The sequence below is a fragment of the Trachemys scripta genome, chromosome 11 (assembly GCF_013100865.1).
Source record: "Trachemys scripta elegans isolate TJP31775 chromosome 11, CAS_Tse_1.0, whole genome shotgun sequence".
Lineage (NCBI taxonomy): Eukaryota > Metazoa > Chordata > Testudines > Emydidae > Trachemys > Trachemys scripta.
Window position 1 is genome coordinate 42576232 of NC_048308.1, and position 24052 is coordinate 42600283.

A 24052-nucleotide genomic window follows, 5' to 3' on the forward strand; every position below is an offset into this window, starting at 1 on the left:
ATATTTTTTTCTAGATATTTATATTAGTGTATGAAAATAAATTGAGATACCATTATGAAACCAGTATGTTTCTGGCATGGGTCTGCCAACTACTTTTAGGTCAAATCTCGCCGTCTGCCCCTCTGCACATTTAAAGGAACTAGGTTTCAACACAAAAACTGGCTTATACAATCTCTCCAGTTGTCCTTCATCAGTTTCATCTAGTCTGCGGGCAGGAGAACGAGATGGAGAACTACGGGCTGGAGAACGGCTTGGGGAACGGGGAGAAAGAGACCTGAGGAAGGAACAAAAAAGCTGTGCTGTAGCAATGACGCCTAGAACCAGTCTAAAGCAACATATAATTCATCTCCTGTGCCTAATATTTTAAAACATGTTAAAATCAATTTACCTAGGGGAAAAGGTGAAGTAAAATTATTATTTGTAGTTTGTTTCCTTTTGTTTAATCAATATGAAGAATCTGTACAATGTCAAGTAATACTACAGTTAATAAAACCAATACCTTGTTTAGACCTATTAGCTGGAAGATGGTACCTCCAGAATCACATTGCCCTGTAGCAATGGGGATTTGGTTCATATTGACCCACAGAACAAAGTGCCACTTACTGAATCAACATCAGTACTTCCAACAGCATGGAGGGCTGACGGTCTAAACTTGTTTAGCTTGGACTACATGATGGGATCACTGGACACTGTTTATTTGTAGTGGACTGGAATGAACATGAGACTTGCATATTACCCTGTACTTACCGATATCTTTTCATAACATCTGGTGCTGGCATATAACCTGGAGCTCCAACTGGTGCAACAGGTTCAATGTATAGCTTTGCAGAGCAAATGGCATTTCCTTTAACATTGCTGGCAAAGACTGTATAAATTCCTTCATCTTCAGGCAACACAACAGGTAAATGTAGACTAGCGCTGCCATCTTGCAGAACTTCCATGTGGTAGCGCTCTCCATGCTTAATGCGTTTACCATCCTTGTACCACGCAATCTGCACAAATAGTAAAAATTGGAATGAACCCTCATGGAGATTAGAATACAGTAATGTGTACCCATGTACATTACTTAAGACTCTGCTAGGTCTTTCCAACTACTTTTCAACTATTGCGCAACTGTAACCAACATGTAGTTGGCAAACAATTTTACTTGAAATAAGAAAGAGTAAAGAACAGCTTTTTGCAGTGACACATGATATGAAAATCAGTATCCAATATAAAATACAGCATTATGATACATAAAGAATGAAACAGAAACAAGCCAGATTCACTACTATGTGATCACTTCTATGTGACACTCTGTGATGCTTGAGTAACGCAATACTTTGCCACAGCGTACTGGTGAATCTAGCACATTTCCTTATCCAGAACTATTGCACAAATCTACAAAATGGAAACTCAGCTTGATGGGAGAACAAAGGACTGAAAAATGTACATTTTTTTGGAATTTGTGGTTTTCCATCTGAGTAGGATAAAGAAGGGGTTCTCTGACAGTGAGCTACCACATTCAGAAAGTTTCCACATACAGAAGCAGGCCTGTTTCATAGCAGATATAATTCAAAACAATATCTGTATGATTTATATTATACATTTATACACGTTGGTATACCTTGGGTAATGGATATCCAGTCATCTTACAATGGAAAGTAACAGCCATTCCCTCAAAGATTCTATAATTCTTTAATCTTAAATCAAATCCTGCTTCAACTGTTTCAGATTCAGGAATATCAACCACCATCTCTTCTCTGTCTTCCTCCAGGAGTTCTTCTAGGGTGGTCTTAATAATTCTGTATTCAATTTCTTTGATAAGTCTTTCTTCAAAGGAAGAAATGTGGAATTCCTATGCGAAAAGAAAACAGTTTTGTGATAGATTTTGTAGAACTGACTTTACAGAGTTTGTAGAATAACTGACTTCTTACATTTGTGAAACTAAATAAAAAGATTTGAACTGCTCCAATCACAATTTAAAATGACTGAAATACTTACCTGTTCATCTACAAAAGTCCGGATCTGCACAGTGTCTTTTGCCATTTTCTTCCTAATTAGAGCTTGTTCTTTTTCATATTCTTTTTCATAGTCAGCATATAAAATAGCTGGGGCTACCTCAGCCACTTTAGGTTCTTGTACATATGTAGTCACCTGAGTTTGGTACATCATTTCTTGTTGCGATTTTATGTAGACCTCATAATCAGCTAGGAGTTAATTACACATTAATTCTGGTAAGCCACTGTCCATTTTTACTGGCATAAATGTAGAAACAAGCTGCAGAAGTTATCAATTAGTATGTATTATTTTAAACAGAGTTTCAGGCGGTGGTGGAACAAGTGCACATCCTGATGCTCTGTGAGAATCATTAAAACAGATAGATGCGCCACCCAGCCTTGATTAAAACTTCATAATTTATATGTTCTAGGACAGGTGTTCTTAAGTACAGACCACTTCTAAAGAGAGAGCTCATCAGCTGTCAGCCTTCTAACCATAACTTCACACCTTCCCTCTGGATATCTAAATATTCTAAATTAGTTTATTTTTCTAAAGCACATCTCCCAGCTCCTGAGTTAGTTTCCTTTCCCTAGAACCCCAATGCCAACCTTCAAAGCCCCATATACTGTGCAGAGCATTCAGAGCTCTGCAAGAGGAGAGGCTCCTGTAGCTATGCTGAATAGGAGAGTCTAAACTCTGCATGAGCCGAAGGTTAAATGTTCTCTCCCTCCCGCAGAAATCCTCAGAAAAGGAGCTGTAGGCACTCTTCCTCCTGCAGAGCTCCCAGAACCGTCTCTTTCTCTGGGGGAAGGGGAGGAGCGCGGAAGGGAGCTAGGCCGGTGTGCCATTCCTTACCATCTGCTTCTACAGAAGTGAAAACTTTGAGTGAAATCCTGACCCCACTGGAATCAAAGGGAAGCCAGGATTTCACCCTGTACCCTGCAAGTGGTTCTGTACATCACTGTGGTTTGACAACTGCTAGGAAAGTGCCCATAGATTCAGGACCTCCTTTAGGAGACTCACTTAGAAGAAGAATGTCTCCATTTTGAAACTATTTAATGGCTCAGAAAGAAAAGGAAGCTACTGCAATACCTCATCGACCATTGTGACCAGTCTGTTTTTATTATATCAAACTGAGTGGCACCAACTTGCTAATCTTAAAGCAAGTTTAAGAAATTCCAGTCTTATTCTTCCATATTTTTACACTGACTTTTTTGTTAATCCCTCCTCCCCCACTATCCATGCACATACAAATACCTTCTTCCAGTAAAGAGGCTGATGCAGAAGCTTCTCCATGCTTATTGCGAATAACAATAGTGTATTCTCCGGCGTCATCAGCAAAGGTCATCGAAATTTCAAGTCTGCATTCCCCAGTCTCTTTTTTGTAACTCACTTTGTGTCTTTAAGAACATAGAAAACACAAATTCTCCATAATTCTGATAAGCATAACTCTTAGCATATTTACTTTTTGAAAGATCTATGACTATTACTCCTCGAAAAAGCCAATGTTTTGATAATTTTTTAGGCCAATATCAACTTGGAGGAATAGTAGAACAACATAAGAAAAATAAAAGAAGAACAGGAGTACTTGTGGCACCTTAGAGACTAACAAATTTATTAGAGCATAAGCTTTCGTGGACTACAGCCCACTTCTTCGGATGCATATAGAATGGAACATATATTGAGGAGCTATATATACACACATACAGAGAGCATAAACAGGTGGGAGTTGTCTTACCAACTCTGAGAGGCCAATTAATTAAGAGAAAAAAAACTTTTGAAGTGATAATCAAGCTAGCCCAGTACAGACAGTTTGATAATAAGTGTGAGAATACTTACAAGGGGAGATAGAGTCAATGTTTGTAATGGCTCAGCCATTCCCAGTCCTTATTCAAACCGGAGTTGATTGTGTCTAGTTTGCATATCAATTCTAGCTCAGCAGTCTCTCTTTAATTCTTTTGCGTCGGGGTTTGTTATTAGAGCTGGTCACCAGCAACCACACATCACTGAACAAAACCACTAACCCAGGAACCTATCCTTGTAACAAACCCCGATGCCAACTCTGTCCACATATCTATTCAAGTTCATCATCATAGGACCTAATCACATCAGCCATACCATCAGGGGCTCATTCACCTGCACATCTACCAATGTGATATATGCCATCATGTGCCAGCAATGCCCCTCTGCCATATACATTGGCCAAACCGGACAGTCTCTACGCAAAAGAATTAATGGGCACAAATCTGACATCAGGAATCAAAATACTCAAAAACCAGTGGGAGAACACTTTAACCTGTCTGGTCATTCAGTGACAGACCTGCGGGTGGCTATATTACAACAGAAAAACTTCAAAAACAGACTCCAAAGAGAGACTGCTGAGCTAGAATTGATATGCAAACTAGACACAATCAACTCCGGTTTGAATAAGGACTGGGAATGGCTGAGCCATTACAAACATTGACTCTATCTCCCCTTGTAAGTATTCTCACACTTATTATCAAACTGTCTGTACTGGGCTAGCTTGATTATCACTTCAAAAGTTTTTTTTCTCTTAACTAATTGGCCTCTCAGAGTTGGTAAGACAACTCCCACCTGTTTATGCTCTCTGTATGTGTGTATATATAGCTCCTCAATATATGTTCCATTCTATATGCATCCGAAGAAGTGGGCTGTAGTCCACGAAAGCTTATGCTCTAATAAATTTGTTAGTCTCTAAGGTGCCACAAGTACTCCTGTTCTTCTTTTTGTGGATACAGACTAACACGGCTGTTACTCTGAAATAAGAGAAATAACAATACTGCGACCAGAGCTCAATTATACCCTATACCTATAATAATAATTGAACTCAGAGACAAAAGGCAGTACTGAAGTCTTGAGGATTCCATTATCATATACAATATAACCTTCCCAATAGCAGAATTTTTATATACAGGGAGCTTTATTTTTGGCAACGTCATTTCCACCATTTTCTATAGATGATTATGTCATGATACATTTCAAGAGTGCCAGAAAATGTACTCAGATGGCTCCTTCACTAAATATTTCCTCAATTCTATAGAATACCGCAGAGAAAATTCAAACCAAAGTGTCTCTCTCTTCTCTATAAATTAATGTGTACGTTGATTTTTAGCTCAACCTTGTATTTATAATTGCTTTTCTAGCCTTTTAAAATATACATTTTATAACCCACCAGAGCAAACATTGCATCCCATAACAGAGAAGAACGGCCTGAAGGGTTTCAAATACTTATCTGTTCAGAAACTTAGGGCTATATTAATTCTTGATGACACCACACTGAAATCAGTGGGGTTACACTAGGGATAGATTTAGTCCAAAGCGGATAACTGAATTCTAATATGTGTCAAATCTATGGAAGTATCATTTGCATATCAAAGAAAGAACAATGTTTAATTAGGTTATATACCTGTAGCCAGTAGTAAGAGGTACCCCAGCTTTTTTCCAGTAGATGTGTGGCTTTGGGTTGCCCCCAATTTGGCACTCAAAAATGACACTTCCACCTTCAACTAACTTCTGAATTACAGGTTTGGTTATAAAATAAGGAGCCGCAGCTTCTCCAAACACTTCTTGTTCTGCAATAGTGGCATCTACCATTACCACATCTTTTGACTCCATATAGCTGGAAGAAGATTTCAAAGAAGGCAAATGAGCTGATGCAGAAGGAAATCATAAATAAATTGGAAGTAACTAATAATCACAGTACGAGCAGTCTGCTTAGAAAAGTGACTTTACCGTTTCTCTTCTGTGACAGCCTTCACAGAAACTGCTTCTCGGCTCTCAATCTCCTCAGAAACTGTAAGAAAAATATGATAATGTTGATGCCAAAATATTTTAAAAGTGGACAAAGCAGCTAGGAGGGAGGGTGGTTTTGCTGGCTGACTTTAAGGGTCAGGTCCTTGCACTGGGACAGTGAATCAGGAATCTTAGCTTAAATAAATGGAGATATCCTCTCTCCTAGAACTGAAAGGTCATTGAGTCCAGCCCCCTGCCTTCACTTGCAGGACCAAGTACTGATTTTGCCCCAGATCCCTAAGTGGCCCCCTCAAGGATTGAACTCACAATCCTGGGTTTAACAGGCCAATGCTCAAACCACTGAGCTATTCCTCTCCCCCAGCTTGCTTATAACTGGCATCCAGGTGACATAGGGAGACTCCCTCCTGGCGCCTACAACCCAGCCTGGCTGTAACAGTCATAATCAACATTCCTGAGCTGTTTATTACCCTTCACCCTTAATGTTTTTCTCTCTTGCATATTATTGGGCTGTGCCGTTGTTGTTTCTGTGGTATTTTCCAATCTGATATGACCTATATGGCCAATATAGTGGGGCATGGGATGTGGGTGTGCCGTAATATTCCTTTGCTATGTGGATTTTGGATTGTCTTGAATATAGCTCAGTAACAAAGCAAACTCTCTCTCCTCCTCTCAGATACTTGTGATGATCCTTGAGTATTCTCATAGGGGCTCTTACCATTTATTCCTTCCATGTAGGATTGCATTTTTAGGACCCTTATTAGTGCGTGATGATCTTGACAATAGAGGCTGAAATATTTGTCACTGATGGTTGGGAATAGGAGGACCTCAGAATAGTTGGGAGATGGGGAATATGTCTATCTCTTCCTCAAAATAGGCATCAACCCAGCCATTGTCTGTAGTGATGGGACTAATGTGAAGGGTGGCAGGCCCACATATCTCTGAGTGAAAACAGGAATGGGGATGCTGCAGGTAGTGTACAATACTAATGGATAGTCCTTGATTTTTGCCCTAGGCAACACAAAATCTTTTATTAGGTGAAGAGACTAGGTGGGAGTTGCTGGCATGTTTAGCAGCCCTGGAGGCTGCCAGGGGCAAATCAAGACACTTGTAGCTGCCAGAAATATTAGCTCTTGGGTACAGAGAAATTGTAATGAAGCCATTTTGACTGAGCAAACTGTTTGTATTCTTGTTGTGAGAAATCTACTTGCCCTGCACATGTAAGTGGCATGAAGTGCTGACAGTTCCAGCTGCATTGGTAGCAGTGCAAGTAAATCTTCCACTGTCTTCTGCAAAGGCTTCACGAATCACAAGGCGAGCAACTCCTGCTTTGAAGGTAATCTGGAAGTCTATGGAACTCTCAATCTGATAGTCTTCTCTGTACCATGACACAGTCGGGGCTGGATGGCCAGAGATGTAGCACTCCAAAGTGACAGATTCGCCTTCAATAACAGTCATGTTTTTCAGACCCTGTATCACACAAAAGTATTTATACAATGAATATGACTCTTCACTAGTAAATAAATCATTTCAACTGTATGATAAAACAGTCCTGAAACTTACAATTCAGCCTCTATATCAAAATGAGGCACTGATGTGCAGTGCCCCAAATAAATCAGAGAGAAGAGACATTTTCAAACTACAGCTTTTGAAGCTGGAGTTGGGCTGTCTGAATATGTTACTCTTGACAGGGAAAATCTAGAGGGAACTTGATCTTTGTGAGATACTTGTGAGAATTCACTTGTTCAGCAAAGATCATTCTGATAGGTCACATGGCTACAGAGACTGGCAACCCACTACAGACATGAGAGATGGTGTCAGAGCTCCAGAGAGCAACTAAATGTATTGAATACATGACAAAAAGGGGGTGAAACAAAGCATATCTTAAAAGGAATGAAAGACAAAACAATGTAACCCTTATCTAAATTTTCACTACTTACTGAGACTAAGGTTGGTGGGGTAACAGGGACTTCTGCTGGCTCAGGAACTCTAGCCATTTCGGTTACCTAGGACATTTAAAGCAGAGTTACTAAACATCCCACAAAGCGAAGGAAATAAATGGTAGACACACTAGAATTGATGTCGGAAAAGGTTTCCTTGCAGAGAGTGACTGCTGCTTGCTGTGACAAAGTGATGTTAGGATCTTAGAAATGCTTGTGCAAAACAAGTATCACAACTTACAGTAGACAAAGCTCAGTAGGGATTTTTTAAAAGAATAAGCTTGTAATGAGGGAAGCTGTAAACACACTGGATTACTCTATTGTTTCTAAGGTGTAAGTCAGTCAAGATGATTTTGGAATTCACTTAATGACAAACCTTTGCTTCACCTTCTTGCATTAATTCAATGTGTTCTTCCCGTACCACACCACCTGTCATGCTCACACTTATGTCTCTTTTGGTCTGAACATCATAACGACTCTTATAGGCGTCAGCTGCCTCTCCAAAGGGAAATTGTGGCGAGACAACCTTCTCTGCCATCACTCTGGTTTCAGGTGGCTTTACTTGTGGTGATTTCACAGGTCTGGTGATCTTTTGAACAGAAGTTGTTGATAACTCTTTTTCCAGAGTAGCCATAGCAGATCCTGCTATTGAAACCTAACCAATTCAAGAGAAAGAAAGTTACAGTTGTGTTATTCTTATTTTCAAAAGACGAACTATGCATTTCCCAAGCAAGTCAGTATGACAGATTACATATGACTGTTACTTCCTTATTCACATATTTATTGACATTAGATAAGCTACATAAAGACACTTTCAACCTTCCTATGCTGTAAAATAACATAGCTTTAACATATATATATATGCTTGTATGCAGACTTAAAGTTGTATAGCAAAGTATTCTATTATATTGTGTTAGAATTTTGTTCTTTAAATAGCAACATCGCTCTCCAAGGAATGTGCTATGTTGCTTTCTAGGCTTGAACTCAGATTTTCACTAAGGCATCACAGAACTAATTATATGCCAGGAAGTGATTAAAATACCTCAAGAGATTTCAAAGTGCAACCTTTATGCATAACTAAGTTGGACCGTGTCCCTAATTTTTAAAAAAAGATGAAAAAACTCCTCAAACAGTAGAAAGGAAAAAGTAACATGAAATTAATGCAAAAGCACATGGTTCTTTATGGGGCCATAAAATATAATTTGGATTAGGGATGTAGAGCATGTTAATTCCTAAACTGGTATAGTATGCAGTAAAACAACTGCAAAGAAAAAACAATAAGTACTGCTCCTGAAGTATTATTTCTTTAATGCAAGAAGTTGAGCATGAATCAGGATTTTTTCCCTACCCTTTAAACAGGGTGAAGGTGTATGCCAGGGATGTAGCATTTTATTGTAAATACCACATGTTCTAGCTGCATTCCGAATATATGAAATGGTTGGGGTTTTAAAAAAATACCCAACAAAATCACTTTTTGGCAGGATTTCACAAATAAAGGGCATACATTTATTTGCACTATTATATTTTACTTACTAGGGAATTGGGCAACACAAATCAAAGATAGCACAACCTCTTCCCCCAAATGGGAGTAACACAGTATTGTATGGGGAGGGGGAAGGAGGGGCATCAAATATGGAAAAAATGAGGTATCAGTTATTTTATCTGAGCTTGCTGTTTGCCTAACACCTTTCCTCCACTTCTTACCTCGTAAGTATGATCTGGTTTAGGAACAGTAATTTTTGAAACTGTAAAATGAGGACTTGCTGTCCGGGGACGTGTGTGTTCCACAAGGACTGCTTTTTCAGTTCTGGTTTCTTCTGTTCTTTTAATCTACATTAACCAATAAAATGTTTGGTCAGTATGTTGTGCTAGTCACCAAATTGCAAAATAAAAAGTTTCATTAAAAAAACAACAACAGCCAGCCAGAGAAAGAGTGCAATGTAAACCAAGTCTAACCTGTGTTGATATATGCATTCCCATTTTTTCAGTGGTGGAAACTTTTGTTTCAGAAGGAACGTGTACTGGTTTGGTGACAACATGACGTTCGGTTGGCACCTCAACAACGTGACCTGTCATAGTACGCTCTTTATATCCATATTCCAAAGCTGTCTGCTCAGCATAGCCTTCTTCAGTGTGCTCTAGCTCCCAGGGCTCTCTAACACGTGCATGATCAACTGCAGCAACAACTGTTGCTACAGCTTCAGCCTTTTTGTAAGCTCCAATCTAAAGATAACATTTACAGAATTCATACAAATACTCATGGTGATGACAAAGATTTGTCTATCTGGCAAATACACAGTACATACATGTTATAGAGAGACAGAAAACGTACATACATAGTATATATTCCATATATAGTATGGAAAATATGTAAGACTGTATTTACCGACATGTGCATTTCATAGTCACTAGCTGTAAATATATATGTATATTGAATAAATATACATCCACACTATGCACATGCATATTTCTATATACAGTACACAATGTATATTAAATACTTTGCTGGCACATTTATGACTATAAACTGGCCGTGGGGAGGTTCAGGCTTGAAATTAGACGAAGGTTTCTGACCGTCAGAGGGGTGAAATATTGGAACGGCCTTCCGAGGGAAACGGTGGGGGCGACGGACCTGTCTGGTTTTAAGATTAAGTTAGATAAATTTATGGAGGGAATGGTTTAATGGTAAAACATAGTAGTCAAGGAAAACCAAGAAATGGTAGGTAAATTGTATAATGGCTGACAGGGGTCAGGCTGGAGACTCTTGCCTATATGCTCGGGGTCTTACTGATCGCCATATTTGGGGTCGGGAAGGAATTTTCCTCCAGGGCAGATTGGCTGAGCCTCTGGAGGTTTTTCGCCTTCCTCCGCAGCATAGGGCAGGGATCTCTAGCAGGAGGGTTTCTGCCGATTGAAGTCACCTAAAACAGGATTGGGGACTTCAACAGCAGAGTCCAGGGAAGGGGTAGGGACGGTTTTATGGCCTGCAGCATGCAGGGGGTCAGACCAGATGATCATAATGGTCCCTTCTGACCTTAAAGTCTATGAGTCTATGAGACTATGAGACTATAGTACTATATGTATAATATTTAAAAAGCGGTAATTTCTGACAGCTGCACATAATTCTATATCAGACATTACTACAAGAAATGGTCGAAGTATGTATATGCCGTTTCATGTGCAAACACTGCATGGTCCATTCATGCACAATGAGCCTTAGGAAATATATAGCTGTAACTTCAATGCACGGAAAAGTTGTGCTAATGTATTTTACAAGTTTCTAATAGGGAAGGATAGGGAAGGATAACTGAGTATTTTGGTGAAAGGGAAGTGGTGCTTTTGTGCCAGGATTTAATTTGTTTTTAACTTCCTGATCCATAATTGGTTTCACATTTGATGTCAGTGTAATTTCTCCATTGTCAAGCTCTGGTTTGGTCAGCAGCAGATATTTGAATAGCAACTGCTGCTGTTTTTTCAGTATTATAATTAACCTGGATACGGTATATAGTAAAAGAGCATGTGAAAAAATTAACACTTTTAAATAATAAATTGCCTTCATTCACCCATTTTACGTACAGCTTTAAAAACAGTTCACCACGTGAAGTAATATCTCTAAGCTAAGTCAGACAGATTGTTTGCAAACATTTCTTTTACTATTGATAAGGCTTTGCACTCTAAGGGCTGTATTATTCAATGCTAGTGCTAACTTCAAAGGAAGTGCTTATGGCAGTGTTGAATCTGGCCATAAAGTCACACACCAAAGAACTGTGAATTCTGTGCACACTGAACCCTTGGTGTATGTTTTATCTGATTTTGCTTTTTTCATTGAAAATTAATCAAAACATTTTGTAAATATACCAGTGATGTTTTCAATTAATTAATTACATTAAGAAAAAAGTGGGCTATATCCTGTAGTTCACAATCATGCTACTCTCTCACTGATGACAGGACTCAGCCCTGTTACATTAGAATCCTCTTAACTGGCATAGACCCCAGTGGAAACAGAAATGAACAGTGGTCCCCTTTATCAGAGGCTTATAAGAATATATTGGGTGGAACCGAATTGTTTTAAATATATGCATTGTACGAAGAACTAAAACAATACAAATCCTGATAAAGTGAAATCAAATGGTCAATTAACCATAAAATTAAAGGGGAATAGCCTATATACTAAAGGACTTCAGAGACAGAAATTTACATAAGCAAACACCAGTTCAAAGTTATCTACTGAGACCAGGCTTTCAGAGATGATCATAGGTGGTGCTATTTAAAGTGATTTTTTATAAATGGATAAGCCATTAGTTAATTTTCTAGAATTACTGAGATTCATTACACTGAATCTGTTCCTTATCAAATTACCCCAATTAAGCAGGCACATTAAGGGGAATGCAACTGAGTGGATTCTAGTGTACACATGTAGTTCTTAACTGATGGTGAAGCATAAGGAGGCTTGCAGAGAAAGTAAGCTGGAACAGTGTATTTCACATCTGCAACAGCCGTATTCACCTGATCACGAATTAGATGCATTTGTTCTTGTTTGGTAGTAATTCCTTCTCTGGCTCTTGGTATTGTTACTGGTTCTTTGGATTTAACAGTGGCAATTACTGTCGGAACTACAGTAGTTTTTTCTGCTTCCTTTTTTATCTGATTATTATGGTAGAAATAAAAAAGTTTCAATTACATATGGTCTCATGAAAAAAAAAAAAAAGCAAAAAGCATTAGAACGGGGGAAAGGGTTAAGGTTCTAGATCCCTGTACGCTGCAGCCTCCGAGTGACTCTGTATTAGCCAGATGTCGATGAGTATTGTTACATCCTAATGCCTATTTAAATAAAATATAGTATTTTAAAAAAGTTAAAATGCTCTTTACTGCAAAGAAATCAGTTGTCAGTCAAAAGAGAGTTATGGATATCTTATTAATGCCAACTATTAGGAGTGAAGGACAAAGTGGGAAGAACTAGATTCTAATTCATAGTTGACATAGGTTTTGAGTTGGAGTAAGTTTTAGAAAAAAAACAGGAAATATATAGTTAGTATTTGTAGGGGAAGTATTAGCGTGCAAAGGGAGTATCACAGGAGAGTGAATATCACATTTATAACAGTTCTATTCACCTTTTCATCAGTTACTCGTACTTGTTCTTGTTTGGTAGCAACTTCTTCTCTAGTTCTCGATAATCTGACTGGTGCTTTAGGTTTATCAGTGGTAATTACTACCTTAGGCACAGAAGGTTTCACAGCATCCTTTCTCATCTGGTTTTGATGATAAAATAAAGTTTCAATTATATATGCTCTCAAACCAAATTACATGACTTTTCAGGAAAGTGGGACAGGTTGATGGAATATTATGTAGACAAGGCAGTGGCATAGCTAGGAGTGGAAATTTGGGTGGGTTCCAACTTTCGGGTGGACGGGCAATGACAGACTGTGCTTGCTCAGCTTCTCCGCGACACCATGCCCTCTTCCTAGCCCTGGTACCCACAGACACAGGGCTTCACTTGCCGAGCTGAGCACGCGCATGGGGTGGCTCAGAAAATGGCAAGGTAGAGCTGCCGGAGCGTAGCTTTCTGAAGACTGGTCACATAGCTCTGTCCTGGATTTCAGGTGTCTGAGTGATGTTCCGGGCTGCTGTGGCAGCACTACACCCCTGCTTAGATTGGGTGGGCCTGGATGCTAAGTGGGTGGGCCCACCCGGGGCTACACCTCTAAGACATGGGGAAAGGAAAGAAGATGAAATGCCACTTGTAGAGTAGAATAACTATTGTGTGTAAGCCAACTTCCATCCCATCTTACACACTTTGCAACCCAGTTAAATTCAGTAGTTACACTGTGTGAGAAAGAATCAGGGAAGAATTTGGCCCTCTACTAGTTACATTTAGGTGACCATCATTGTAGCCTCCTGATATAAACTTCTTTTAGTAGCTGCATAGAAATGAGTATTACTCTGACCTGACATTTACTCTCATTAGTCAGTGGGGCTACTCAGCTAAATAAGGGCTACTCAATGTGAGTAAGGGCTCCAAAATCATCTGGTATTAGCTGTGAGACTGATCAGACAGTTTGTAGTCAGGCAAAACTTCTAGCAAACTTCACTGGCTCAAACCCTTAATGTAAGTGAATATTATTCTGTTCTGATGGCTAACTGAATAAAAACTCTTTAAAAGGTTCTCTTAAAATCCACCTTCATTCAACAAGTAAAGGTCACTAATCATCAAATGAGAATTATGAGCATGTTAGTAATGACAACCACAATACTTAAATAACTGATGTTAGGAGTTCCATCTTGCAGTTCCTGACTAGTCAGAACTCCTAAGTCAGTGGGAGTTTTGCCTGGAACTGTAATACCGGCCTCTTTATGGAAGTTACTTTATAAATGTTTCTACTGTTGGAGCCTTCAGCTCATAAAAAAACAAAGGCAAAATACATAAGGAGCATTTGATAGAGATTGTTAATGAAAAAGGGTATATCGGTGAGTTACATCTATAACAGCTGGATTTACCTTTTCATGAGTGATGTGAATTTGCTCTCGTTTTGTAGAAATTTCTTCTCTAGCTCTTGATACTTTTTCTTGTTCTTTGCCTTTATCAGCAACAATTATTACCTTGGGTATAGGAGCTTTCTCTGGTTCCTTTCTTATCTGATTTTTACAGTAAAAAAGTCTCAATTACATATAATCTCAAATGCAAATTACATGACTTTTATACAACATTGGAGAAGAGGCTGGACTATTGAAGGGAAAAGAGGTTAAATTTAACTGGAGGTCCTTGTACAAGGAAGTGATTGTGAGTCACTCTGTTTGCACCCTGGAATAACTGTATACAAGTGAATATCATTGTTACATGATGCCTACTCCAGTGTTTTATATAGATTTTAAAAATTGATTAGACTGGCAACAACAACAACTGAACTTCTTTTATGAAATGCACAGTAAGAAGAAAAATAAAATAACTTACTCTATACACTCTGCCATGTTCCTACTAAAAGGCAGTAAGTAAAAGAAACTGGGACAGGAAGAAACTTATCTGCATTACAGTCAATGGAGGGAAAGCCATGATTTTGAATGCATATTTTTTTGGTAAATTTCACTTTATCCAGGAGGTTTAGATGAAAATACAGAACACGCTCCTCCCTGTGTAATGGTGGTTTTCTGATTTCCATCCCTCAGTACCGTAAAGGTAAATTACTCCTCCTCCTGCCCAGACTATTTCTCACTTTGAACCTTGATATTTCACTCTAGATTCCCTCACCAGGACTAGACTCAACCTTAACTTGGATTTAGACCCACCCACCCTCACAACTAGATTCCTTTTTACCCTCTCAATTTGAAGCCTGACCTCAGCACTTGACTGATCCCACCTACTGGTCTGGAGAAGCTGTAAAGGGCGGTAGACTTCAGAAATGTACCATTTCTATGGGAGGGAGGCATAAGTTACTCTACCTTGGTATGAAACTCCTGGGGACTGTCCAGAAATAGAATGAAGAAATACCAACAGGCCCTGATCCCGCAAACACTTGCACATTTGGTTAACTTTGCTCATTTGAATAACCCCACTGACTGTAATAGGGCTACTTATGAGTAAGGTTAAACATATGCATACTTGGTTGCAGAATCAGGGCTTAAGTTAAAATAAATGTATCTGAAAATTAAAAACAAAACATATGCTGAAAGTTATCTGAAATTCAGTCACCAGTATTTTGTTTCACATTGTTTTCAGTGCAGAATGAGTTTCATCTTAATGTATCTTGCCTCCTATTTGTTAACAGAAAAATGCCACGTGTATGGAATAAACTCAGAAAGAGCCACAGAAAAATGAAAAATCCAAGAAGAGGTGTGTGGGCTTTTTTTTTTTTTTTTTTTTTAAACACACATTTGGTGTATTATCTAGCTATACAACAAATGGTAGAAAAACAATGGCATTTTTCCTGGAATTCATTTTTTCAAAAAATTCTCTTTAATCTATAAGATTCATAGAGTACTAGCCACAGTAGTAGCTGAGTATCTTATACAAAACCATCAGTCATCAAGAGAGAATTATGAGAATGCTAGTATTGAAAACCCTGGTGAGCGAGTTATGTTAGTAATGAAAACTAAGGGAGAAGAGTTATACAGTGACACTTTGTATTGCTGGGCTTCTCAGTTCATAAGTTACAAAAAGAAAAGGAAAGAAAAATATATACATAGTTTGTCTTTAAAGTAGGGTTAAACTATGAATATTACATCTGTAACAACTGTATTCACCTTTTCATGAGTGATGTGTACTTCTTGTTTGGTAGCAATTCCTTCTCTAGTTCTTGATATTATTTCCTGTTCTTTGGATTTATCAGTAGTAACTACTACCATGGCTTCCTTTCTTACCTGATTTTTATAGGAGGGAAAAACAACAACCTTAAAATACATTTCAACGCAGAGTAAAGATCAGTTATCAAAAGAAAGTAGTATAAATTAAGGGGGAAATGCTGGGGAATAGTTATTTTAAGCTCAGCTGGGAAAATTCAAGTTAAATATTAGGAATTTTTTTGTCAGTATAAGAACAACATTAGGTAATGGAATAAGGTGCTAAAGGACATTATGGGATCATTTTCACTGGAGTTATTAAAAACAAGACATGATACCCATTCCTCAGGAATGGTGTAAGAATAATTAAGTCAATTCAGTCATGATGTGAGGTGATAGATGAGATGACCATTAGCAGTCCCCTACAGTCCAGATGCTTCTGCACCAATAATGCATGCTTATATGAAGCACTTAGTATCTTGTTAATTTTGCACTATGAAGTATATGCTTTGTTTGCATGTAGGATCAGGGGTAAGGAGGAAATTATATAACAGCTGTGTTTTACTTCTACCTGCTCCTGAACAGGTTGAATGTGTACCGCAGTCATTGCTGTCCTTTTAGAAACCTGCTCTACAGGGCTTGGAACTGGTTCTCTCACTCTAGCCAGGTCAACTGCAGCAACTACAGTAGCAACAGCTGCTGTTTTATCAGTGTCCTGTAGGACCAAAATTAGTCACATTAGAAGATATTATTTTATAGGTTGCATACATAGAATAAACATATGAAAATTACATGCACAGAACATTGCTGTCAAAGGTCTATTTAAACATTTCCAGGGGAACTCCCTAAATAGCTGTTGTAAGCAAGTGTTTACATGTAGTCTCTCAAATTACATTTAGCAGTTCTCTCAGCATACGCAATGTTCTTTCCAAATTTAAAGACTCTTTACCTCTTTAGCACCAGCAGCTATACCAGCAACAGAGACACCAGCAGCAGCACCACTAATGGTCATCTGGTCTTGGACACCATATCTCCCTTCCCATCTTTCTTCTGTCCTTATCTGGGTAGCGCTTGTAGTTACTCTAGTTTCTTGCATCCGTGCCTCAGCTGCAGAGACATAACCTTCCAGCTTCCAAGGAGGAACAACCTCAGCAGCAGTGGCTACTGTTGCCTGTGCTTTACGGATCAGTGCTGGAGATTTCACAGGCCTAATAGGTGAAGTGGAGAGTCTTCCAGCAGGAGATACTGACCTAATGAATAAACATAACATTACTGGTATTAAATTTAGCATCACATAATAAAATAAAATAAAATAACCGCACAAGTAACACAGAATTGATATTCATTTCCTGTTTAGGATACCATCAGTACCTGGACACTGAGCTGAATAAAAAAACAACAAAAACCAAAACAAACCCAATGTCCCCTTTCTTTTCCCTCTCCCCCCAGGTGGAAAATGTTTAAATTTGAATTTTTTTTGACCAAACTTTACTTATAAACTCCAGGGCTACAAGAAACCAACCAACCAATAGTGATAGGCTGCATGGCAGTTGGGAACATTGGATTTATTTATTTAGAAAAGGAAAGCAAAACTTCCAGTTGATTTGTTACCTTCAAATTGTGTAAATGGTTAGATTGTGTGAGCTGCTTACCATTCCCCTATTCTCTTCCTTCCTTCCTATTGTTTGTTACACTCACTTGTTCTCTTGTTTGAAATTATGCTCTTCAAACAGTCTTCCTATGTGTTTGTACAGCTCCCAATACAGTGGGGCCCTGATCCTGACTAGGTCTTTTGGATGCTATCACAATGTAAATAATAAATAGGAGAGGAGATCTCATTGTTTTATTATTTATTTACTGAACGCCATCAATGTGCTTGACACTGCAAGAAGGAAAGGACACGAGGAGCTTTCCTGCTTTTGTAGGTTTGTCAGATCCTTAAATTATTGAAGGATTTTTAATGACTTAATTAGCTTTACAGTGAAGACATAAGAGAGAACACCACAATGTATTTCACTCAAGAATATATATTTATTATAAAAGTACCAGAAATGATAAGTTCACATTGGGTGAGAGACTATATTTTTTACTCAGATAATGGGAGTTTTGAGAAAGGACTATAGGATCAGGGGCATTATGTACTAAATTAGGTCCCAGTTCTGCAATGAACCCCGCTGAATTCAGTGGCGCATCATGTGGGGGCACAGAAGTCTGCTTTTAATCAGTGCATTTCAGGATTGGGGTCTATCTCCACTGCAACATTTCTTTTTACCAATTACAGCAGCACTAATTGGTATCTGCTGTTACAGCGATAAACAGAGTTTTTAGAAAGACTGACACTTTAAAAATTAATTGTGAGTATTAATATGCAGTTATAAAGCACTTTCCAATTTGCTTTAACACCACTACTAAATACATCTTTTCCCCAAGATGAGTTAATGTATATCAAATTTCTAGCACCATTAAAATATTTTAACACTGCCACATTCTGAACCATTGCAGCATAAGTGGTGGTCTCCATCATTATACTTTTATTTTTATGCTTATTTTCACATCTAATTTAGATGTAAATGTTATTTTCGAGTTAATAATGTATGTCACGTAGGTCTACCTAGAGTACAAAAACAACAAGGAGTCCGGTGGCACCTTAAAGACTAACAGATTTATTTGGGCATAAGCTTGATATCTAGAGTATAACATTTTTGGTGCATTATGCCCTCTAGATGGCACTATTGTATTATCCTTGCATTTACACAGGTGCTCATGGATTAATTATGCTTGTAAATTATTAGTTACTACCAATCCATTGCTACTTCTTGTATATATAGCAATAGCTGTTCTCACTGTGATGAAATTCACCACAAAGCAGAGCTGGCACAAAGGTTTAAATGGGGCCTCATTCAGCTCAGAGACATTTCGCTTTTCTGGCCCAGTGCTTGGTGCAGTGGGGAGCTGAGGCAGCGGAGCCAGAAGAGTCTAATAGCTCTTCATCGGTGCCCCAGTGCAAATGAATTGGGCTGTGCCATACCACAGCTGTGGACCCTGCACTTCAAATCACTCCCTTTCCCTTCTGAGGCCCTCTACACATATCAGAGCTAAACCCTCATTTCCCCGTAACCATGCTAATTTTTCTTGCTTCCACAGCCTTAGCTCTTCTGGAATCATTTCCTACATGTCCATAATATACCTGTATCCACAGATGTTCACAGTTATTTTTCTATTGATCCTTCCATTCTGCATGAAACTCACCAAATGCCTATGCTCTTTTCTTTTCCCATACAGTAATTACCAAAGGCCAGATTCTGATCGAACTTACTCACGTATAGTGGAGCAAAAAGAGAGTTACTCCAGCTTTGTGTGTTGGAACACAGTGCAGAATGTGACCCTACACATTTTCTAAAGGATTTCCTAAACCTATCTCAGAGGGTGGAGCATTTGCAGACAGCTGCCAAAACCCTCCTCCTGAAGCTTTGACAACTGTACAAAACCAACAGTCAGAACAAATCATTCTATGTTGTGCTTTCAGTTCGCATCATCACCATTTAATTTTCTCATTTTACTGGTGGGAATGACTCAAAATTCAATCTTTCCTTGATAGTTAACATGATTTACCTGACTGGTGATGGTGTTGGTGCTCTAACATGTCTTACAGGTGACAGTGACTGTCTAATGGGAGATGGTGACTGCTGTCGTGCCATTTGTACTTTTGCTGCACTTATTGGTGGAGTTGGTGATTTTGATGTAGGTTTAGGAGGCATTCTTGGAGGTGCCTTGTGTGGGAGCTGTTGTCCTGTGGCACTCTCTATGGACATTTCAACAGTTGTAAGTGATCTAGCATCAAAGTGGGCTTCTATTTTCTATAATGAAAGAAAGAACAATGGTGAGACTCTGCAATGCCAAGAATCAATTTCTAAAGCTTTTAATACCATTAGCTTTGAAAAAATGTACCTTTTCAATTCTGGCTTGTCTTGTTTGCGAAATCTGAGCAGTCGAAACAATCGTCTTTGTCTTTTTAGCGGGTACTACTTCTTCCTCGCCTATCGGAAGGTAAAACATGAATAGTCGGGAGAATTATATGTGGTAATAAACAATAATAGCTTTTTAGAAGGAACTAAACATGCAATGCCAATTGTATATCAGCATGCGTAAACACCAGAGAAAGAATTAATCAGCCATCTGTTTTTCTTGCAGTATCTATAGGCAAATAATTGTGGAACCAGTTGAAATAAGATTAGCCTTTTTGTATAACTATGTAATTAGGCCAAAAATTTAAAAGCATATTAATTATACTTCAGAATCATTCCAGTCTCCCACATACATACATAGTTAGTCTAAAAGTGTATTTTAACTGGTGAGCCAAGAAAGGTTGCCTGGGATATAATGGTATTATGAGTATGATTGAAAGGGCTCCATTCAACCCGAAACCGCCTTCATAGCCACTGGGCTCATTCTCATCTGCACTCTCACCATGGAGTCTACTCTCTCTTGTGAGGGGGTATTGCTTCCATGAAATGGCTGCATAATGCCAATTCTAGCCTTATACAGATGACCAAACTTCTATTAACCCTTTCCCCATGATTAAAGTCTGTGACCTTACTTCAGCCATGTATGGCTTGCACACACTAGAAAGGCTCATATATTTTAGTCTGGTCAGGGCCCTAAGTATATAATGTTGTTGTAGCAGGAATAGTAAAAGCCCTTGTGTCTTTATTAGGTGAATTTTAAACTTTAATGTCTGGGTAGTTTTCAGGTTAAATATACAGTGGATGAAGTCCAGACTCCTCTACAGATGTGTATGTGAGGAATGAGCTGATCAAAAAGGGCAATTCTGCTGTGCCTCATTCTGGGCTGCTCCCATATTCTTGGAGTTCACACTCTGCAGATGCATTGTGAGACCAGAGGCCTGAAGTTAGTGAGCACTGATTTTTGAATATCAACATGAACATTCTACCATTCATTTGCTATGTGAGTCTCACAAATTCCTCTAGTGAGAAGAAGTTCTGATGGGGCACAGAAATGGGGCCATGTTAATGTTGCTCTTGCAGTATTAGCATATACGCATTTTGCCGCAAAAATCAAATTATGCCTTAATCTGGTTTTGCAATGAAAAATAATCATTTAGCAAATTAAAAACAGTCCTGTTCCTACTAATGTCAATAAGAGTTTTGCTCTTAAGAACTGCAGAATGTGGCCCAACAGCAGTAGATAAAAGACCTTGGTTTTAAAATCTAATTTTTTAAAAATTCTGCAAGAGCAAAACAAAACAACCTTAAGAACTGCAGAATGTGGCCCAACAGCAGTAGATAAAAGACCTTGGTTTTAAAATCTAATTTTTTAAAAATTCTGCAAGAGCAAAACAAAACAACCTCTCACAAATAACCAAAACCCTTCTGTGATGCCTATACTGTACTTATATAATTCAAAGAAGTCCAACTGAAGGAATTGTTTTATGCTGAAAATGTACTTTTTGTTACCAGCCTGGAACCTTTTATGACATGTTTCAGCTTGGAATGAATTTTTACCACCAGGTTACAAACGCTTGAGAAATGGGCTATTAATGAAATTGCTGATCAACATTAATTGCAGCAGTGCCCTTTATACCACAACAAGAATGTACATGTTCTTATTTCCGTGGCTTACAACCTCAACTCCATTACCTTGAACCAGCAATTCGGCTGTTGAAGTAGCTCGTCCCACGCTATTTGTGGCATTTACTGAATAGGTTCCGGAGTCTTCAGGATAAGCTTCTGCAATTATTAAACTGTATAGGTCTCCTTCTTGTGAAATTTGAAAATCGAGGGAGCTTTGAATTTCTACTCCATCCCGATAGAACTTCACCACAGGTGTAGGGATTCCAGTCACTCTAACATCAAGTCGAACTTGCTTTCCTTGCCTTATTGTCATGCTCTGTAGACGTTGTGTAAAGTTTGGTGGTGCTGTTTCAGCTATAATTTGATTAGAAAAATTAAAGTTCACTCAGTAAAGAACTTCATAAGGCCTAAACATTTCCAATACTAGAAGCATTCACAGCCTTTATGTTCTTTACAAATACCCTTTATATATAAACTACAGTCTCCTTATTTATCTCCCATTTGCTATTGATATAGAAGAGGGCCACCTTGTCTAACATTAAAATAAATTAAGGCCTCCTTTCCAAACACATATACAAGCCCTGATCCAGCAAACACTTACACATGTATTTAACTTCATGTGAGTATTTCCATTGCTGTCAATGGGACTACTCACATGAGCAAAGTTGAACATGTGCATAAGAGTTTGCAAAATCAGGGCCTATATTGGTAAGAAAGGGCCAAATCCATTCTATATTCATGTGAGTACAGTCCCACAGAAGTTAATAAGGGCCCTATCCTTCAAACTCTTATTCACAGGAATAATCTTTACTTACATGACTAATTCCATTGAAGTTGGTGATGCTACTTGTGTGAGTAAAGATTACTCTTGAATAAAGGCTTGTAGTGTTAGGACAGGCATCTGGAACGACTATACTCGTAAGTGTTTGTACAGTCTGGTTCATAGTTTATACTGCTGAAGACTGTTGTAATAGTAATACTTGAAAATTCACCATGAAGTGATGAAGAATCCTATCTACATCTATAAGGAATCTAAGCATATACTGAAGTTTTTTTGGGGGAAAAAATCTAACTTGCTTTAGGAGTAAGGAATTTGATTTGTTGTTACTATCTTGTATGGTGTTTGCATCTCATATTTTTGTGTTATTTTTATCCAAGTTTCGAATATATACATAATTTTTATTTTAGCTCCCTCACCTCTGGTGACAAGGGGAAGTGTCAATAGTTGCTGTCCCTCCTTAACCATACTGTACCTGTGACAAGTAGCTCAACGGTACTAGTTGCTTGCCCAGATCTATTGGTGGCTTGTATACTGTATCTTCCACTGTTGTCTGCTGTCACGGCGGGGATCACGAGTTTAGCGCGGCCATCGCTAAAGGAGATCTGCACGCCGGGCAGAGTTGCAGCGGAGATAACCTGGCCATCCCGAAACCAGCTCACCTCAGGAACTGGGGAACCTACAGAAAGCGATAGATAAAGAAAGCGATTTCAGCATCACTATAGACCAGGAGCCCCCAAATACCTCTGCTAATTACAAATATGTATGGCAGCTTTCAACCATCTGAGGGAATTGCTGCGTGTGCACAGGTTTGCAATTACACCAGTAGCATAAAATCACAACACTCAAGGTATTTTCCCTGATGTCTTGACAATACATAGGGTTTTAGTGTAATTCACAGGCTGATAGATTAAGAAATTCCTCAAACAGTGTCCTGCACCATTTGAAAGCCCTGTTAAGGGAGTTGGCGTTAGTCTCATTTAAGAATTATAGGAAAGATTGAGAAATTCATGCCTTTGATTTGTTCACTAGTATAAAAAAAATAAAGTACAGGTTCCTTGTAATGAAATTATATAATCCAAGCGTGAGGCAACAAGAAGTAAATTGAAAATGCAGGCTGAATTACAGTATTCCCCCTAATAATGAATTTATTAAATAAGCTACCCCTGAAAGTGACTGTAGCAAAAAGTAAAATCAAGAGTTATCTTTATATCTTTCTGGAGAGGATGATGGCAAAGCCTCATGGAAGTGAATGAATGAGGGATTCATATAAACCAGCAGAAAGCAGCCACATTGGGTCAGATATTTTACTGTTCAAATATATTATGTTCTTAGGGGCAAATCCCTCAGGCAAGACTCCCACTTTCAGTATAGACTCCATGTACAGTCATAATTGGCTTCCAGCTTCAAATGGGAACTTAAACATGACAGGGAAAATCCTCTTCCAGCACTCAGACGCCAAGAGGAATCCTTGTGAAGGGAGAAGAATCCTACTACCCACGTCACACAGCAGGAGACAAGCGGCTCTGTGGGGGCTATTCCAGCTGAGAGGACTCTTTATGGTCTTAGGAAACCCCTTTTCTAAGATGGAGGGACCCAAATATCTGTTAAGTGACAGATCTCTATCCTCACCCATCCACCCACCCCTCCACTTCCCCGAATCCCTTTTATGCACAGCCATGCAGAAATCCCCATAATGTTGGGTTCTGTGCACGGCAAAG

At 38.7% G+C, this 24052-nt stretch overlaps 1 protein-coding gene across 1 annotated transcript in view; it reads right to left on the reverse strand.

Moving 5' to 3' along the window:
• Positions 1 to 24052, reverse strand: part of TTN (titin) — a 297668-nt gene that overhangs the window by 267616 nt on the left and 6000 nt on the right. The window contains exons 3-24 of the mRNA XM_034786056.1: positions 22807 to 23010; positions 21620 to 21907; positions 19911 to 19999; positions 19575 to 19819; positions 16912 to 17212; positions 16534 to 16677; positions 15927 to 16043; positions 14187 to 14324; positions 12803 to 12940; positions 12198 to 12335; positions 9648 to 9914; positions 9396 to 9521; positions 8068 to 8346; positions 7692 to 7757; positions 6963 to 7221; positions 5734 to 5794; positions 5408 to 5620; positions 3238 to 3380; positions 1984 to 2189; positions 1607 to 1837; positions 748 to 992; positions 51 to 274 (exon numbers count right to left, since the gene is read on the reverse strand). Of these exons, the coding sequence (XP_034641947.1) occupies positions 51 to 274; positions 748 to 992; positions 1607 to 1837; positions 1984 to 2189; positions 3238 to 3380; positions 5408 to 5620; positions 5734 to 5794; positions 6963 to 7221; positions 7692 to 7757; positions 8068 to 8346; positions 9396 to 9521; positions 9648 to 9914; positions 12198 to 12335; positions 12803 to 12940; positions 14187 to 14324; positions 15927 to 16043; positions 16534 to 16677; positions 16912 to 17212; positions 19575 to 19819; positions 19911 to 19999; positions 21620 to 21907; positions 22807 to 23010 (4122 nt within the window). The remainder of the gene's footprint in view (positions 1 to 50; positions 275 to 747; positions 993 to 1606; positions 1838 to 1983; positions 2190 to 3237; positions 3381 to 5407; positions 5621 to 5733; positions 5795 to 6962; positions 7222 to 7691; positions 7758 to 8067; positions 8347 to 9395; positions 9522 to 9647; positions 9915 to 12197; positions 12336 to 12802; positions 12941 to 14186; positions 14325 to 15926; positions 16044 to 16533; positions 16678 to 16911; positions 17213 to 19574; positions 19820 to 19910; positions 20000 to 21619; positions 21908 to 22806; positions 23011 to 24052) is intronic.